Raw genomic sequence first — 19,759 nt, forward strand, 5'->3', positions numbered from 1 at the left:
GATCTGCAGTCGAACAGCTAAGCAGCTTCTTTAGTTTAAAACAGGAGTTGCTTGGCTAATGTTGCTGACCAAAAACGTTGGACCAAAAACGTCTCGCAACCTGCTCAAAGCTAATCCAGATCTTCATTTGTTTTTCACAGATAAATGGGTGTGGTCTAAGTATGACTGAGATTGGTACATGTTATCCAAGGAAGTAGGAACCATTCCAGTGTTAGCTGATATATTAAATATATTGAGATTTTGGCATTTACTGAAATAAAAGTAGTAAGATTCAGCGTGCATGCTAGGTTACAGTGCTTCTGCGCTTTGCAGCCCAGTATCTAAAGTGGCTTGCAAAAGTCTGGGCACCCCTTGTCAAAGTTTCTGTTTCTGTGAATAGCTGAGTAAAAGATGTAAAAGATGAGTAGAAGATGACCTGATTTCCAAAAAGGAACAGAGTTAACGAGGACACAGCATTTTTTCTTTTAATCTTTTACATTTTCACTTGTTTTAGAATTCTCACCCATTCAAAGGTTTGGGGACTGTGAGGGCCATGGCAAGACCTAGAGAGACAAGAGCTAAACTGCTCGGGTTGGAGACTCGGGGACAGGGGTAATTATGTCACTGCCACAGCTGGTCTTCCATATAAGGAGAACCGAGAAGGGAGGAGCTGCTAGCTTCTTTTTGGTCTTACAGATTTAAAAGTCCGGAGCCCAGAAAACACTGTGCCAAATTACTGTCTTGCACAGTAATTAATTTTAGTGACAAATAAGCAGCAGTCCTGATGCCTTAGAATCCCCCCCACATGATGGTTATTAATTCAAGAATGGTATCAGAAAAAGTTGGATCGATGCGTCCCTAGATGTAAACTAAAAGAAGTAAACTTCAGATAATGTCTGAATCTGCAGTAAGAGATAAATCATGTTAATTAGATTTTTCCCTGTATGAAACCTTCAGTTCCTTTAATGTTCACTATGTGCACAACATAGGGAATATGGAGCCATTTCAGATTCCCAGTGGAAGTCCAGCAATGCTTCCAAGCATTTTTATCAATCACTCATTCTTTAAAGAGACAAGAGAATATAATGATCAATGACCAAAAAGAGCAATACATCATGTAGCTGCCTGCATCTTCTTCTGTTTGTTTTGTTAGATTTTTCAGTTCCCAACCAGTAACAGTGCCTCAAAGCCATCTTGGTGAAAATGCTGCAGAGAAATAATATAGCTCCCCATCATTGTTTTAAGTGCCCAGTCCCACTTTAACATGCCTCAGGATGTGATGACCCTATGCAACTTAATGAGTGTGAATATAGGAAGAACCTGCTCGGCCTCTGCTGTCAAACCTTGTGCATCTGAAATGGTAACTTTACAGGAGAAGGCAAAAACGGAGAAAAAATGATGTACTATTGAGTAGTACGTCTAAGCCCCGTTCACACCTGGCATTAACATGCGTAGCAGGTGATCTGATAACAAATAACTCCATAGATGTTTATACCTGGCATTTCAAATGCATCTCCTGTGACCGTCTGTTATCAGATTTCTCACATCATTTCCCCTGGAGGAGATTACCATTAATAATTAGCTCATCAAGAGGAGGCATCTAGTTTTGCTTGCACACCAGTCATGAGAATTGCCTTTGTTCTTATTGTAGCGTGCTCAGCTAACTGGTGTGGGGCAGTGACATGGTGGATACATCAAGACACTTTGGCAAAGACAAAGACATCCAGATTCACTATTTGTGTTGGACACAGATTAAATTTGGCCTTTGCCTTTAACGAAGTGAAAACAGTGGACAGTGAGAACACGTGCCCGGAGCAGTGGACAGCCAGTGTTGCAGTGCCCACTTGCCTAGCCCGGGTATTGAACCCACAACCCTGTCGCAACCCTGTGAGCAACCACTACAATAATAATGTGGTCATATGCATCACTGAACTCCTTCGAATGTGGTTTGAGGGATCAGATTGCAGTGCTTCCATGAGATACGTTGTACCCCGTGTAAACCAGACCCTTGATGCAAATGTGAATAGGTAATAATTAATGTGGGGTGATAATTAACATGCAAAAGCTCATTATTCAAAAATGAAAGCCAAGAGGACAAACAGAGATAGTAGTAACATCCTGTGTGTACAGAAGTTGGCCCTTTGCTCATCTCAAATTTCTAAACTATAATTTTAGTCATGTGCTAAAACCAACACATCAGTCTTAAAGGCACAGTAAAAAACAGCTTGTTTAATGTGAGTAGGGTGAGTTTGGAAAATGGTGTTGGTGCAAAAACCCCTACAAATATCATGACTGGACCTCAGAGAAAAATATAAATGGAAAATACAGGATGCCGGCCTTTTAAGGCCATGTCAATACTAGTGATCCTCCCACTGCTTCTTCACTCTAACTCCCTGTGGTCCGTTTTGAAACTGGCCTAAATATTGGACTTTTCCTTTAGATCCATATCTGCCAAGAACTTTAAAAATATTATTATTACAAACCGCAGGCAGAATAGAGAGCCCAATTCACAGAGTGATATTTTTCCCTTCTCAGCCTCTCCTTGGCAAAGGCCCATATGTCAGCAGCACAGGAGCCGAAGGGATGACATCATTAATGCCATGACAGGCAGCAGCGGCTGAGGGATGCTTTCTGTTCGCCAGACAGCCGCAGCAGCCACATGGTCGTCTGGCTGCTTTGGTGTGGGCTAGCACTCAGCTGCTCCATTATACCAGCGGAGCGATGCGCACAGAGCAGCCTTGATTTCCAGCCGATTCAATCACGCAGACTTCAAGCCACGCTAGATCCTCACTAAACCGGCAGGAGGCTTCTCCTTTAGAGGAGGATGGAAGGTGTTTTAGATAGTGTGTCATTTTATTCTAATGAGAGATACCCTTTCATCTTCTCTCTGACAAAGAGAGGGTCCATATGCCTTTCACTGTCATCTTCCTTCTCTCTAAAAATGAGTGCGGATGCGTTCTCAAAAGAGATCTCTGAAGTTTTTATGGCCTCGTGCACTTTTATGAAAGAAACACCCTCAGCTTATATGCTTACATTTTTTAGGCTGTCTCTATTGCATCCTATTTCTGAGCATTTTTCACTCTCAAAGTGACAGTTATTATTCAAATTGGATGGAAATGACAGCTCTGTCTTTTTCAAAAGGCCACCGACCCAGCACCTTGTGTTTGAATATTTCTCCACTGGGAACACAAATTGCTTTATTTCCCAAGTCGCTCCTCAGCCAGTGGCAGCCCTACCTTGCATGCCCTTTCTTTAAAGGTAATCTCTTTTTGGATAATGGAACGACTTTGCTCTCCCCTAACAAATTACAGATAAATCCAGTCGCTTTAATAGTTCCTGGTTTTCCAGACTCTTTGCACCTGTGTCTTGCTTTCGGCTAGTTGTATATGGGATTTGGCTCATGTGTCTGTGGGTATCTATAGATACCCCCTATATCCCCTATACATACAGGGGTTAAACAGTATTTTACCAGGATGCATGGAAGGATACACTACCGATGTGTCTTCCTCAGCAGAAACAGTAAAATCTCCTTTCTTTCCAAATCTGAATAAATACAAAACACAACCTGTGAGTTTTCACACAAAAACTGAAGACAGAAAAAACAGGAGCCCCCCCCCCCCCCTTTTTTTTTTTTTTTACTTGGCCAGCCAACCCACGCATGCATGCAGGTATACAGTCGGGTCCATAAGTATTTGATCAGGTCAGATCAGGTTTTGGGTTAGGGTTAAGATTAGGGTCAGGATGAGGGTTAGGATCAGGTTTTGGGTTAGGGTTAAGATTAGGGTCAGGATGACGGTTAGGATCAGGTTTTGGGTTAGGGTTAAGATTAGGGTCAGGATGACGGTTAGGATCAGGTTTTGGGTTAGGGTTAAGATTAGGGTCAGGATGACGGTTAGGATCAGGTTTTGGGTTAGGGTTAAGATTAGGGTCAGGATGACGGTTAGGATCAGGTTTTGGGTTAGGGTTAAGATTAGGGTCAGGATGACAGTTAGGATCAGGTTTTGGGTTAGGGTTAAGATTAGGGTCAGGATGAGGGTTAGGATCAGGTTTTGGGTTAAGGTTAAGATTAGTGTCAGGATGACGGTTAGGATCAGGTTTTGGGTTAGGGTTCAAATTAGGGTCAGGATGAGCATTATGATCAGGTTTTGGGTTAAGGTTAATGTTAAGATTAGGGCCAGAATGAGGGTTAGGATTAGTGTCTGTTAGGGGTTTAATAACATCCACTTCAGATAAAGTGTTACCCCTCAATGGTTTTGAAATGAAGTGACCAAGGTGTGGTTGGAGTAGAGCCTTTCAGCACTGAAGGGGACATGTTATGAAAAAGCCACCTTTCCAGTGTTTTCCGTACATTTAGATATCTGGAATGACTCAAACGCTCAAATACGCAGTGTCAAACTTTCACCAACACATCACCTGCCCTATCAAGGGCAACAAAACACTGGTTCACTGCTGTACTCCATTGCTCCGATGCTGTACTAAAGCAAAATCCTATCCACTGTTTGAAAAGTCAGACCTTGGAGTCTTCTTCTACTAAAATATAAACAAAGGCTGAAACAGGAAGTTCCAGTTCAGAACGTTTCAGAAAGGAGTCTTATAAGCCTTATTAGGATTATTAATATCTACTAAAACATTTAATCCATGTAGTCTGAAACCAAAGCTGTTCACTTTTAACTGAAAATGCTAAAACTGGATGTTGTTTTGCAGTTATTTGCAGCAGAAAGGCATTGGACACCCAATAGGCGACATGTACCTTGAGCCTCTGGCATTGTCTGACAGCCAGTGGCTAGTGCGCTTCTAGGCAAGCTTAGAAGTGGCAGAGTGTTCATGTGGGGCCATTATTCAAGGGGAATATCAATGTAGGAGAAAACGTTGGAGTTGGAAAGGGTGGTTGAAAGCCCACTTCTCTGAGCGCTCCCATGGGCCCTGCAGCCAGCAGCATTTGGCTTGCCTAAGAGTCCCATCCTGCACACAGCCCAGAAAATCAATGAAGAGTAAACGGAAGGAGCAAGGGAGGGCACAGGCTGCGGGGAGACTTCTGAATATGAGTCCTCCACAGTGGAACTATCTGAAAACGGATCAAGAATAAGTCAAGCACACGGGAGTTGTTAATTGAAATGTGGCATGTAACTCAAAGTCGGAAGTATCACAAGGAAAAAAGAGAAAGGAGATCTCATTAAGTTGGGTGTCTCCCTCTTGCTCTCTCTGCACTGCTTTTATCTTCACTTGCATGAAGACTTATAAAGGAGGAACAGCAGCTGAGATTGATGGATCCCTTGCGATTATCATCACACCACCTTATCAACTTACTCTAGGGTTCCCCGTGCATTCAGAGCTTGGTTCGAATGGAGCTGTTTGTGTTTTTATTTGTGACTTTGTTGCAAAGGAGTGCAAACTCACTGAGGCAAATCCATAATTAATCATGTCACATCTACGTGTCCTCTCTTGCAAATAATCGGGGACATTTTGAAATTCAGACAACTCCTGGCAGAGTAATGGGATACCATTACTTTAGTGCAGTGAGCGTGAAGATAGCACGGCGGAATCAAGCGGGAGATAGTTTGTTGATGATTCATTTACCACTGGAATATGCTACACCTCTGAAAAGTGTCCATGGCAGCTTGTGGTGGTGACCAACATTGAGTCTTCAGGCTCATTAAAAACCGCCAAGGGTCGAGCCAATTGCACAGTTGGATGAGTGCTGGCAATTATTGCCAGTTACTGCAGGGTAAAGGAGACCGGTGCATGGAGTGGAGCATAATGTCTTGCTTGAAAAACAGTTTACAATATTATTAGGAATTTCACAGCAGTTCAGGACACCATGACAAGACCTTTCAACCAGCCAGTGTTAGGCAACATGTCTGGAATTTATTTGAATGATGGCAGTTTCTTTGGATTTTTGGATACACTGGTAACACTCAGCCAACCACAGAGGTATCACAGATAGTACTTGACAGCAGTCAACAACCTCCTGGAATACAATAGCAAGGGCCTAACATTCACTTAGCAATACCCTAGTAACCACTTACCACTTAGCACAAGTTTCATCCTAGTGACTGCATAGCAACAGCCTAGCAAGTGCCTGGAGGTGGGAACCACTTAACCTGTCCAACCTTTCTGACAAGTCTAACCTTTTCATACCATCATGACACTCTTGTGGCCCCAGATCCTCTTTAACAAAATTAAATTGATGTTCCATTAAATGCAGTATTTTAGCAATGACTATGGCTATGTACACATTCACTCTGGTCAAACCTCTGTGATTGTAGTTTAGTGCTATATCAGCGTATGATCAGGCTTAACAGACCGCTACGACGATGTTGGTAACTGATCTGACCTTTTTTTAGCTTCTTCCTACAATTACAAGCAGTTGTGCTGTACTTTATGCTGGATGGCCTTTGAAGGCTTTTTGCTGTGACCCACTTTTGCCACTCCTCAGAAATGTACTTATATCTAGACTGCCGTTTTGTTCAAGTAGCCATTCACTGTAACATACAGCTTAATTCAGCATTCACTCAGTCCCCCCCACCATACCTATTACGGCAGGTACTTCAACAAGTTGGCCCCTCTGGCACCACTCCACACTGGTTTGTACCTGACAACTCAGATAAAGCTCTTGGTTCCTGGGAGCTTATGCCCCTCCACAGATGTCCCCAGTCAGAGGCTGGCATGGGAGCTGGCTGGCAGGCTTTGTTAAACTAGGTCTGGGCAATGCAGATAGCACCCTATCTTTCTGCCTCTCTACCCACCTGTGCTGTAGCTTTTTTGCAGCCTCTTGTTCACAAGTAATTGAATTACAATTATAAGCATGGAACTGTAGTGGTAACTGGTCCAGACATGGGAAAAAAGAAAAGGAAAGAAATTGTGTGTCAGAATGTTGGTGCCAAAATCTGAAGCGTCCGCTTAACGATGCATTGTGTAAGCCGAAAGGCAGTCTTTTATAATCGTATATAACATACTTTTTATGTGTTGACTGCCGCTAACGTCTTATTTGTCTTTCTCTCTCTGTCCCCTGCCACCTATCTGTGCCTTTCATCTGTCTCACCCTCCTCCTCTGCTATGCCTTTGTTCTCTCTCCACCCCTCTTTTTCCACTCTGCCCTCCAGTTATGGAGACATGGTGCCTAAGACGATCGCGGGGAAGATTTTCGGCTCCATCTGCTCCCTGAGCGGGGTGCTGGTAATAGCCTTGCCTGTGCCTGTCATCGTGTCCAACTTTAGCCGAATCTATCACCAGAACCAGAGAGCAGACAAGCGCCGTGCTCAGAAGGTACAGGTGAACACCTTTAGCCATTCGCTCAGCTTTGCCGCACTAACGGGGTGACAAAGGCTGGCCTGTGTGTCTGAGTGTGCATGAGTGTGTACGGGTGTGTGAGAGAGAGATTGGTGCACCTTTGTCCCCCCCTCCACCCCCCACCACCACACTGGCCCCAGATGAGCGACTAACACCTGGCATGCGCTACAGTGGACCGTGGCTGGGTGCATGCCCTTGGACCGGCCAGCAGACGCACCACCAAATGGCCATTCATGCAAAGGATCATTAGCTTAATGGTGGTGGCAAAAGATTTGATGAGTGATGGCCTCTTTTGATGAAGGGCAAATAGGATTGATGGCGGTCAGCAGGTGAGGTTTTTGTGATTTAGACGAATGATGCCTTTGCTCATCAAGAGAGGTTACAGGTGTGTAAACGATTTTGAAGATTGCTTTCTCATTTGTTCAAGCTTCAGCTTTCTGCTTTTGCTCTTCCTTTATATATACCTGTTTTTATACACCGATCAGCCATAACATAACATGTGAGGTAAAGTGAATCTTATTGATTATCTTGTTACTTTGGCACCGGTCAAGGGGGTGGGATACAGCTTACATATTAGGCAGCAAATAAACAGTCAGTTCTTGAAATTGATGTTTTGGAAGCATGAAAGCAGGAAACATTGGCAGGTGTTAGGATCTCAGCTACTTTTACAAGGGACCAATTGTGATGACCAGACGACTGGATCAGAACATCTCCAAAAACGACAGGTATTGTGGTGTTCTTGGTGGTCAATACCTACCAAAAGTGGCCCAAGGAAGGAAAATGACCGGTCAACTGCTGACACGATCATGGGTGCCCAAGCCTCATTGATACATGTTAGAAGCAAAGGCTGGCTTGTCTGGTCCAATCCCACCTAAATTAGTAAAACAACAGTTAATGCTGGATATGTCTTGTAGAGTTGATGTTTTGACTGGTTGTTGCTGTTTTGACAGTACCTACACAATATTAGACAGGTTGTTTCAATGTTATGGCTGATTGGTGCATATATATATATATATATATATATATATATATATATATATATATATATTTAGCAGAAAAAGTAAGGACATTTGTGTTTGGTAGATTATTTCTTTGTTGTAAAAATGCTTCTTGCCAATAAATCTTATACCGTTGGAAAGCCTGTTAATTTCCCTTTTAAATAGTGCCACATTTGTAAGGAACATGAATTTGTGAGATGAGCAGCAGAGCTGATTTTTCATGTGGGATGCACCCATTTTGTTGTTGCTATTGACACTTGTTTTGAGCTTCTGCTACCCCGAGGTGCTGATAATCAGGTGCCTAGTACCCTGCTACAGTGGTCAGTAGGTGCCTGCTCCAAGAATCGGCATGCCACGTTTGACTGATCTGGACAGGGCCCATGCAATAGGGAGACTTCAAGCTGGTGTTCCGCAAAACCAAGTTGTGAACCATAGTACCATCTCCAAATTGAAGACCAGGTTCCATATAACGGGGGATGTCAGAGACATATATATGCTGTCAGCTATGCAGATTGCTGCACTGATATCTTTTGGTGGAGGCAGTGTGATGGTGCGGGGCGGCATCTCCCTCACTGGAAAAATGAGGCTTATCATCACTGGAGGCTTAATCTCAATGCAGAGAGATATCGAGATGAAATTCTGCAACCAGTGGCAATCCCATATCTCCAAAGTCTGGGACTGAACTCTATCATCCAAGAAAACAATGCTTGCCCCCACAGTTTATCAGAATTTGGGAGTGAAGAGGATGGAATGGCCTGCCACAAGTCCTGACCTCAACCCTGTTGAACACTTGTGGGATCAGCTTGGGCGTGCTGTTCGTGCCAGAGTGATCATCACAACCACGTTGGCTGATTTGCGACAAATGCTGGATGAGGAATGGGATGCCATCCCACAGCAGTGTGTGACCAGGCTGGTGACCAGCATGAGGAGGAGGTGCCAGGCTGTTGTGGCTGTGTATGGTTCTTCCACATGCTAATGAGGCTTGTGTTTGTTAAATGAATAAATTGCCACTATGTCTTCAAATGTTTCATGAAACATCATCCAGTCCACCAAACACCAAAGGTGTCAATGCCAGAATACGTTGTCTGGCATTGGCAAAGAGGATTTGACAATTTTTTTCATACATCCTCAGCTCTACTGCTTATACTACAAATGCATGTTCCTTACAAATGTGGCACCATTTAAAATTAACAGGCTTTACAACAGTATAAAATGTATTGCCAAGAAGCATTGTTGTATCAAAGAAATAATCTACCAAACACAAATTCTATATATCAATCTTGCTATTGTTTTTTTTCCCCCACCATTAAATATGTTAACATTTCAATGATATACTTTTCATTCTTAATTTCATTTTTTGTTCATTTCCTCCTGTGAGTACATCTTATGTTTTTCAGGTCCAGGACTATAGAATATATGTATGCATGCATTTGCACATTTGCATTGACATAAAACAATACTAGGTTCGATGCAACTGTATCACATGGCTCATCCATTGACAGTCCATTCTCATAATACATGCCTAGAATTCCCTGATCTAGTGTACTTTATGATCAGAACAATACCTGCATGAATCATTGCGATTTTAGTTCTTTCATTTTTTACACATGCTTCCAATATTTACTTATGTGATTTAAGATAAGAAACCCATGTTTGCTTTACTTCTCCAAATTACTGACTTAAAATGGCATATTCCCTCAAGCCCAAAGAAAAAAATGCTTTATAATGCAGCCATTTGCATCAGCCTGAGGTTGGATTGTTTGTTTATTGAACATTTTGTTATGCTTCCTGCTGAATCTAATTATTTCACAGAGAAACTCCGCTAAAACAGTCAAATAAAACCCCGCCGTGAGCCAGTCCCCGGAGTGCGTATAGTGCTGAGACAGAATGTATGATACCCAGTAAGTGTGTTTATGTTCCCATTTATTCATAAGAATTATACAGCCACCGTTTTCCCTATTGACTGCGCACCCCCAGTAGACACTCAACCTGCTCACCTTATGCTTAAATAACAACAAATGCTCTCCAGCCCAGCGACAGTGCGGCTGACCTTTCAGAGCTGGCACATAAAAGCGGTTTGAAGGCACAGAGCTTGTGCACAGGGAGAAGGAGAGATAGAGAAAGTGAGCGAGGGAGGCGGAGAGAAAGGGGAAAATAGGAGGGAGATGCACAGAGAAAAAAGAGCAAAAGAGCGAGAGAATCGGTGAGTATAAGCGAGACGTGTAGTGTGTTTTGGGAGACAGAGGCAGCTTTGGGAGCTGCTTGCCCTTAATAACACTCTCTTGCCACAAATAGCTCCCCTCAACAAGCCCTTGTTGGCGAATTGGAAAGGGGAAGTCATTCCGCATACCCTTCACACCTGCCAAAGCTCAGAGGACTGATGCAGCGGTGGCCAAGCCTAGGATAAGCTGCAAGGCTGGAACTCTTCAAAGACTCCTTTGAACTCATGCTATATTAATTATCTTAGACAAGGACGGCTCAATGATACATTCACGTCATACAGGAGGTGAGAGGAACATTCTTCTGCAGTGTTTCTCCAGCCCAGTCCAGTTGTAAACCATCAGTATCTGGAAACTTGAGTTGCAAAAGCAGTTTAGCCCTGCCCTTTTCCTCATTGAAGTGATGCAGAGTGTTGTTACTGCAGACAGTTGACAGTAGCAGAGTTAAAGGTGCTACAGAATGCATTCATTTAGCGTTTCCATGGTAATATCTCATGTCTTAATGGAGTGCATGTGACTTTGGTCAGGGCAAAATAGGCCTGGACACAGTTTGTTTTCTACGCCCATTTACAACCCTAGAAATGGCCCTAGAATTGAACGTATTTTTTTCATTAGTGGTGGGCTTGTGAATGATTTGATGAGCTCTCTTCTGGCTGGTTTATGGCACTACAACAGCTCACACAGAAGCCAACTAGCACAGTTTTGTATAGCATAGCATAGCATAGCATTGTTTTTTAGCAACACAAACATTGTAATTAATTTTGTAATTATTCCTGAGTTTTACTGGATAGTGCCGTTTTTTTTATATGTTGGTGTGGTTTACTGTTCACCAGCTGAAGAGATGTTAAAGCCAGTTAGCTAGGCTAGGGTAATTCTTTAGCCAAGCATGGATACCCGCTTGCTTCACTGGCTTTCGCTATCCTTGTGCCTCACTTTTGAGTCTGGCAGTAATATGCTTTTGACTGTCCAGGGTTACTGATGCATAACCATGGCAAATATTATCCCAGAAAACAAAATACAAGGAAACAAAACAAAAAGGCTATAATTCTCATTATATATTCTATATATAATATTATATATATTCTCATATATTTAATAGAGCGAAAGAAGTTTATCAGAAAGACAATGTAATGTATCAGTGCAGCCTTTAATCTAGACAATTCTTTATTGTTTGCAAGAGTTTTATTTGGGATTTAAATTTGAGCTTCTTTTTGAAGTTTTCGACCATTTAACTAATGAAGAGGTTAGCTTCTCAACGTGTTTAAAGCTACAAAAGAAGAGATGGAAAATGATCATGCAAAAACTGAATGATCATTTGTGAACTAGACTGGAGGTTCCCATCTCAAATTGTTATTGGACATTGTAATTGGACTTTATTCATCACCTTTTTTCTCCATTCATTTAACCCAAATCGATCAATAAATAATGCCCATTGTTGCTGTTGTCCTGGACACTGTGTGACTCCAGAACCAGGCAGCTGCTCATCATGGGCCTGTGCATAGTGATTGAGGGACCCCATGCAGTCCCTCCCATCATCTTTCTTCATTCCGCTCTAATGGCGGGCCACTTCAGACGCCCATTACAATTAGTGGGCCATCTGGGACCTCTGTCATATCCTCCTGACCTCATCCCCAAAACAAATCCCAGCAATATCGTCCGAAATACCGTCGCCATTCCATAACGGATAAACATGATCTAGAATGAAGCCACCCAATTTCCTACTCCTTAACCTCCCACTCTCTGTTTCTTGCCCCCGACCACTCATAGTCAGGGTCACTTCTGTCTGTCCACTCACCCAAAGCGGACTCCTATTGTTTTCTTTTTGTTGTTTTTTTTAAGTAGGCTTTGACTGCGGCTCTTTCATTGGTGGAGTGCTCTTGTTTTTTTTTTATATATATCTCTGCACAAATAACAGGGTCAATTTGTTGGACAAATGAGAAGGCTGATTGTAGCCTCTCTTTCCCCATGAGCGGAGCACAGTGGACGCTCTAAACAGACCAGGGCTCACGCCAGTAATGGCAGAGCAAAGTCAAGTGCAGCCACTAGAGAGATGTTGTACATGCAGGGCATGTCAGGACAACAAACTGTGAGCACTTAAACACAAAAGGATTTTAAGGGCCACTCACTGAGTTCAGAGATATCGACAATCAATAATTTACCAATCATATGAAAAACGTGAGATTGTTCCCAGATGCCTTTAAAAAAAGCTGTATGTTCATTTGTTTTGAACCAAGAAACCAACAATGCCTATAGGTATTTAGTTTTATTAAGCTCATTTGTAAATCATTGGTTCGAATCCTGGGTCATGCTGCCTGCCATCAGCAACTGGAGCCTGAGAGAGCACAATTGGTCTTGCTTCCTCTGGTTAAGTAGACGTCTCTCTCTCTCTCTCTCTCTCTCTCTCTCTCTCTCTCTCTCTCTCTCTCTCCCCACATCACTTCAGTGATGCTGGCCGGCATGGGCATCTGTTAGCCGATGCATCAGAGCTGGGTTTAAGGCATTCTCTATGCTGTTATTATCGTTTGTAAGTGTGGTGAACTTTTTGAACTTCACCAGTTTCGACTACTTTTGTACATTTCTGTTTGTCATTGCTGAATTTGAATGAAGCAGAAGCAATAGCGAAAGCCTCCTCTGTGTCTCCTACGCCCAGAGAGTTGGCGTTGTTCAATATCTTTGTGAAACAAACCGTTTTCCCACACTAAATGGCTTCCTTAACGCGAGACGTCCTCCGGGGAGCAGCGCTTCACACGTCTCGAGGGAGCTTGTGTGTGCGCAGCTGCCAGAGAGTGTGTGACAGACTTTAAGACGTGACTCTCACCTTGAATGAGTGAAAAGCACTTAAGACTTATCTCTGCCACTTCGCCAGATCTTCTCCCATTTTCTCATCCATTTCCTCCATCTCAGATCGTTCGTTTTTCATTTCAGCCCCCAGATGTTCCAATCCCGATACTGTTTTTGTAATGGAACCTTGAGGGCATAGAGGCCCATATCAACGAGACTGTGGAACGGTGGAAAAAGTCCAATTCAACCTTTGCATACTACATTAGAATGTAATAACAATGGTTGCCAGACCATCTGTAGCTGGTATATGACCGGATTTTAATATGTGGAGTACCTCATGTTTCTGTAGTAGTAGTCCTTTGTCGTCTATGGAGAGAGATGGTACTAACAAATCCAATATAACAAATCTCTGGTCATTTCTAAAGGGTTGTTTAAAATGTTACCCATGCTTAAACTTAGGGTTATTAAAGGATAAAGGTGCACGTATTTGTCACTGTACAGTGTGGACTGTACAGCGAAATGTGTCCACCACTGCCCCTAAAGATTTGTGCTGTCAGAAGTGGGAGTTGGAGTTCTGGATAGTCACATCAAAGAGAAATCATCTTCAGTCCACTTACTCTACCTACTATTATTACTACAGACTTGATTTTCTCTTTTGCAAAACGTCAACACATGCAACAGATGTTTGGAATTTCAGATCTGTTAGTACTGTCTGAAGTCCCGCTACTCATCTATAAACTGTGAATCCCTGTCAGATGTACTGTGTATTTACAGAAAGGCTGTAATTGAAAACCCCCCGACAAGCCAGAGCGCTAGCAATCTTAGGATTTCACTTGAGCCTAGTGTTTGTCTGCCGTGTGATGGATGGATGAGACAGCGGTTTGGAACCCAGTGGATAATTCATTACTCTTCCCACTGGCTGTCTGACACCGGACCTTTCTGCCCACACAGAAAGCACGCCTGGCCCGGATAAGAATAGCCAAGAAGGGCAGCTCCAACGCCTACCTGCAGAGCAAACGCAACGGCCTCCTGAACGAGCTCCTGGATCTGACGGTGAGCGCCCTGTCCGCCTCCCAGAAATAGTGTAGAACAAAACTTCCCCATATATGTTAATGTACTACACAAGTCAGTGATACTGTAGTGATTCAGTAGCACACGCAACAATATAATCTAATGGTATTCTCGCAAAGGTGCAGATACACAATTACATTGAATATGTAATATCACATAAAATGTCATAAAGCTTAAAGTATTTGTCCAAACACAATAAGACCAGTTAATTCAAGTCAGGTTAAAATTGTATTGTTTGTCATAGTCTGTCTTACACCTACAACTGACTTCAGCCAGCATTATCCTTGTTTTTTATAACAATGTGGAATATAAACTTAACTTTGGAAAGCTGATAAAGATGCTATTCTTTTTTATTTTGTTTACTGATGATTTCATGGCTGGCACTGTTGCCCCAAAGTGACTTGTTGAGTTCATAAGTATTTGTTGCCCAGTTGGTGGAGGTTTTGTGGAGCTACAGTTAGGTTTAAGCAGAATTCTGTCAGGCAGGTTGTTGGCAGGTTACAGCTGGTTTCATGCAGAATTTTGTTTGGTTACAGTTGGGTTCAGAAAAGATCTTGTCAGGTTACTGTAAGGATCAGGTGGAATTTTGTTGTGCTACAGTTGGTAGCACAATTTTAAATTTTGTCTTGTTACAGTTGGCATCAAGCAGAATATTGTTAGCCTACAGTCAGCTTCAGGAGTTTTTTTGGGCTACAGTTATCCTTAGAGTTTGGTCAGGTAACAGTCGGCTTCAGACAGACTTTTGTGAGGTTACAGTCGGCTTCAGGGAATTTTGTTGGGCTTTGGTCAACTTTAGACTTCATGCAGAATTTGTCAGATTACAGTCGGCTTTATACAGAATTTGTCAGATTACAGTCGGCTTTATACAGAATTTGGTCAGATTACAGTCGGCTATAGGCAGAATTTGGTCAGATTACAGATGGTTTCAGACAGAATTTTGTCTGGTTACAGCTGGCATCTGGCAGAATTTTGTCAGAATACAGTCAGCTTTTGACAAAGGTTTGTCGTAGTTACTATAGGGTTTAGGCAGATTTTTCTCAGGTTACAGTCAGCTTCAGACAGAATTTTGTCATGGATACTGTAAAGTTTGTGCAGACTTTCATCATGATTACTGTAAGGTTCAGGAAGAATTTTGTCAGGTTAAAGTCGGCTTCAGGCAGAATTGTTATTTGGTGGCAGTTAACTTTAGGCAGAAGTTTGTTGGGCAGAAGGATTTTTGGGATCAGGTAAAAATGTTAAGCCTGATAAAAGCTCTAATGGCTTTAACAGAGTTGTCAGGCTGCAGTTTAGTAAGCTTTTAAAAGAGTATCACAGCTGTGAGTACAAGATGGTCAGATTACAGTCAGCCTTTGGAAGGATTGTGTCAGGTTACAGTCCACTTTAGACAGAATTTTGTCATAGTTACTGTAAGGTTCATGCAGAATTTTGTCAGATTACAGTCAGCTTTTGGCAGTATTGTGTCAGATGACAGTCAGCTTCAGGCAGAATTGTTGTTGTGTGGCAGTTGACAGTTTTTGGTTGGGTCACATCTGGGCAGATTTTTTCAGTTTCAGTTTAAAATGTGATGATATTTTTGACCTGACAAAAGCTGGATTTAACAGGGTTGTCGGGCTGCAGTTAAGTTCAGTACGCATTTAAAACAGTAACACAGCCGTGAGTACCTCTGGAAAAGTAATAAGATTTCTTATCCCAGGCCTAACCCACAGTGACCACACTTGACTCTGTCAAATCCCACTGCCTGTGACACCATTTTATTGTACTCTATTGATGTTCCCATACACAAAGGGAAATCAGGACAGATTTAACTCGCACTCACCTCCATCCTAATTAGAAGTGGTGCCGACTTAAAAAGAGCTTCATCTGTCTGCATGCAAAGGTCCTAGAATCAGCCTTTCTGTCTGACCTCATCTTCTATTTTTTATTTATTCACGAGGCGCCCAAGATTAAAGCCAGTGAAAATCATACCTCTAATTAAAACTCATTAACGTTTATGTAAAGAAAAGGTTCTCTCCGCTCTTAGCCCTTAAAGTCTGGCTTGCGCTGTTTGCTCTGTTCCCCCCCAGTGCTTTTGTGCATAGCAATCTGGTATGGCAGACAGCCACAGATGCTGTCATATCAGGCAGCGTTCCCTATTCACAAGGAAAGGAGTTCTGCTGAAGGTGTCAGGAGGCAGCCATCCCACCGGCGCAGGCGGGTTTGTCTCTGTTTTGTGGACGATTTTCGTACAAGCAGTTGTGATGAAGCTGTCAGAGATTGGCACATGGAATTACAGGCGTGTCATCCCCGTCACTTGCCATTGCATGGGAGAAATGCACAAGGTCTTGGAAGACTGAAATCTATTTGGAAAGAAAGTTGCTGCTGCGGCCTTGTTATGCTCCTAGAGAGATTCTTACACAGATGTCAAGACAGTGGCTGAGATGTCCTTTGTTATTCATTGCCTCACAAACTCAACCATACAGCCAGAGGCCACCTTCCAGTTAGGGAGTGAGTTGGTAATAAATTCATAAGCAACTTTTAAATAAAAAAAGGTGGTAGGGTGGGCAATGTGACAAAAGTACAATTTTATAATATTTAAAGACATTACCATGGTACACGAAATGTATCACAATATTTCAGCTTTTTCTGGCTTTGAGTTGAAAAAAGGTAATTGTGCCAGCAAAGCATTCAAATGTTTTTAATTAACAAAATAAAAATGCTATCAAGCACACTTTTTCTCTGTGTTTCACATGGATGGGCCACTACAAGCAGATAAACAAGACCAATTATGCTGTAAGTGGAATTTGAACTCAGGATCTCCTGACAATTGTAAAACAGTCCCGAACCTGTTTGAGCAATGAACAAAAGTGAAAAACAAAAACTACTGGTATTTTGCTGGGAACCCAAACAACCATTCATTTTAACCCTGTTAGCCTGTCAATAACATATTTTTGTGTAATATAGCTCACAAAATTATTACTTATGTCTTCAAACTTTGTTGTGTGATTTTCATTCAGTTGTACCATTCAGTGAAGCGTTTGGGCATCTGTGTTCATCATACATGTTTTGTTGAAGTTCATATGTTTATAAAGATGAAATAATAATAGGTTAATAATATGTCCAAAAATATCTACATGGTAATTCTCTGTAGATTTTAGAGTACTATACTGAGTTGAATGTATTTGCTAAATATAACTAACATAAACCGTTTTATTTTCTTTCCACTGTGTTAAACTAAGCAAAAAACTTTTAGAAATGTGTTCTAAATAGATGATTTCTTTTCACTTAGGTAAACAACAACATATGCTTTTTTGACCAGTGATGCACAATTTTATGTATATGACTGTAACTTTACATTTCTTCAATTAATGGATGAAAAACAAGGTAAATGGAAGGTAAATTGCCAAGCCTGATGTTGTTCTGCATGTGACAATGTGAGAAAAACATCTTAGCTAGCTTTGAATCCAGATTTGAATTGGGCATTCTGACTAACTAGCTAATTAGGAATGCAAACATGAAAACAGTAATTGGTAAGTGTACTTTTAAATACAAAGACTTCCTGATCTAATAAGTTTCATACTCTACAGCTTTATCGTATTAGGTCTGCACATGCAGTAGCCTATTTACCATTATGTTGAGACTGGATGTGCAGAAACATTAAAATACAGCAGAGCAAACCTGTTGTTTTTTTACTGTGGTGGATCCTGCCTTAGACAGCTACAACACTTGAATCACTTTTAATGAAACATGTAAACATGTTTCCAACTATATCATCTGTATCACTTAAGGACTATAAAAAAAGGTGCACATATTTGTCACTGTACACTGTACAGCGAAATGTGTCCTCTGCGGTAGTGAACACACACACACTAGTGAACTAGGGCCAGTGAGTACAAACACACCCAGAGCGGTGGGCAGCCAACTCCAGCGCCCGGGGAGCAGGGCCTTGCTCAAGGGCCCAACAGTGGCAGCTTGCCGAGCCCGGGAATCGAACCCACAACCCTGTAATCGATAGCCCGGCGCTCTAACTGCTGAGCCACCACTGCCCACTCCACTCCTGTAAGGGCTTATGTCACTGTGTTTCCAAATGCATCAGTAGTTTTTTAGTAGTTTTTACTTTTATCTTTATTCTGTGTGTAAAGAAAGACTACTTACTCCACTACTGGCATTCACATGAAATACACACTACTCAACTCTGACACTTGTTATCCTGTGAACTGCTGGGGTATTCCGCAAAGGAGTATTTCTCAGTAAACCAGTACTAGTACAGGAATTTCATCTGAAAAGTCTTTGTTTCCCTGAATAGAAAGCATCTGGTTTTGAATGCATTCCATATATTCGTGTGTCTCAGAGTTCAGAAGAGGAGGAACAACACATGAATAAAACCTCATCGCTGTTGGAGAGCCAACACCACCACCTACTGCACTGCCTGGAGAAAACTACTGTGAGTCTGCATACACACTTTTTTACAGAAGAGCCTTTTAACCTCTTATCTATAGATGTGATGTTCTGTACATCCAAATAACGGGTAATCTGTTTGGACACTTTGCTTAACCTTTGCTTAACCTTTAACCTTCATTCCACTCTTAAAATGCTAATGTGGCAAACTACAAATAAAAGGTACAAAATTTTGTCCTCACCCCTGATGTAGTTCATTAGCACAGACAAGTCTGATTCCTTAATTTTGCACTAGAGCTACAAGGCTAATGTAGCTTGTAATAAAACCTTGTCCCTCCAATTAGCACCAAGCAAACCACAGGTCTAAAGCATGCAGTGACAGACAAGTTTTAGGTAACCACTATGCACTAGCGAAAATGCTTCTGCTTTACATTCTTTGCACAAATACAAGATGAAGATACATGGTTTTCATCGAACAGCAGCAATAATTTTATAGACAAAATAAACACAGTAGAAATGCACAAACCAGACAGACAAAGCATACTGTGCACCAAAAAGCAAAATAAAGATGTAAACCACACTAAATAAAGCATACTTTATAGACAAAATAAGCATAGTAAAGACATAAAGCAGGGAAAATAAAACCATACTAAATCCATGAAGCAAAAACATACACATGCTGTGTAGGTAAAACACAAGAACATGAAATAAAGAAAAGAAATAAAAATAAGCACTCTCTATCCTCCCCTCAGGCTCATGAGTTTGTGGACGAGCAGCTGTACGAGCAGAACTGTGTGGAGGGGACACAGTTTTCTCGAAGTCCATCTCTGTCCAGTCAGGAGGGCTTCACAGGCACCTGCTGCACCCGCCGCTCACGCAAGAGGATCCCTCTGCCCAATGCCAGCCTGTCCACCACACACACGCACACTCACACACAGGGCCTGCAGGAGCTCAGCGCCATCCACATCCAGTGTGGAGACCAGCCCAGCCTCAGCACAAGGTGAGGACTCGTATTACACACTAGAGGGCACTGTGGCAGCATGATGA

At 42.1% G+C, this 19,759-nt stretch overlaps 1 protein-coding gene across 2 annotated transcripts in view; it reads left to right on the plus strand.

The window, feature by feature from the left end:
- The window catches only part of LOC140543135 (A-type voltage-gated potassium channel KCND3-like), a 131,809-nt gene that overhangs the window by 107,007 nt on the left and 5,043 nt on the right, over nucleotides 1-19,759 (plus strand). The window contains exons 3-6 of one of the 2 annotated variants that reach the window (XM_072666164.1): nucleotides 7,083-7,251; nucleotides 14,219-14,320; nucleotides 18,666-18,758; nucleotides 19,465-19,712. In XM_072666164.1, the coding sequence (XP_072522265.1) occupies nucleotides 7,083-7,251; nucleotides 14,219-14,320; nucleotides 18,666-18,758; nucleotides 19,465-19,712 (612 nt within the window). The remainder of the gene's footprint in view (nucleotides 1-7,082; nucleotides 7,252-14,218; nucleotides 14,321-18,665; nucleotides 18,759-19,464; nucleotides 19,713-19,759) is intronic. The other variant, XM_072666165.1, reaches the window with a different exon arrangement.

Source organism: Salminus brasiliensis, chromosome 21 (assembly GCF_030463535.1).
Source record: "Salminus brasiliensis chromosome 21, fSalBra1.hap2, whole genome shotgun sequence".
Classification (NCBI taxonomy): Eukaryota; Metazoa; Chordata; class Actinopteri; order Characiformes; family Bryconidae; genus Salminus; species Salminus brasiliensis.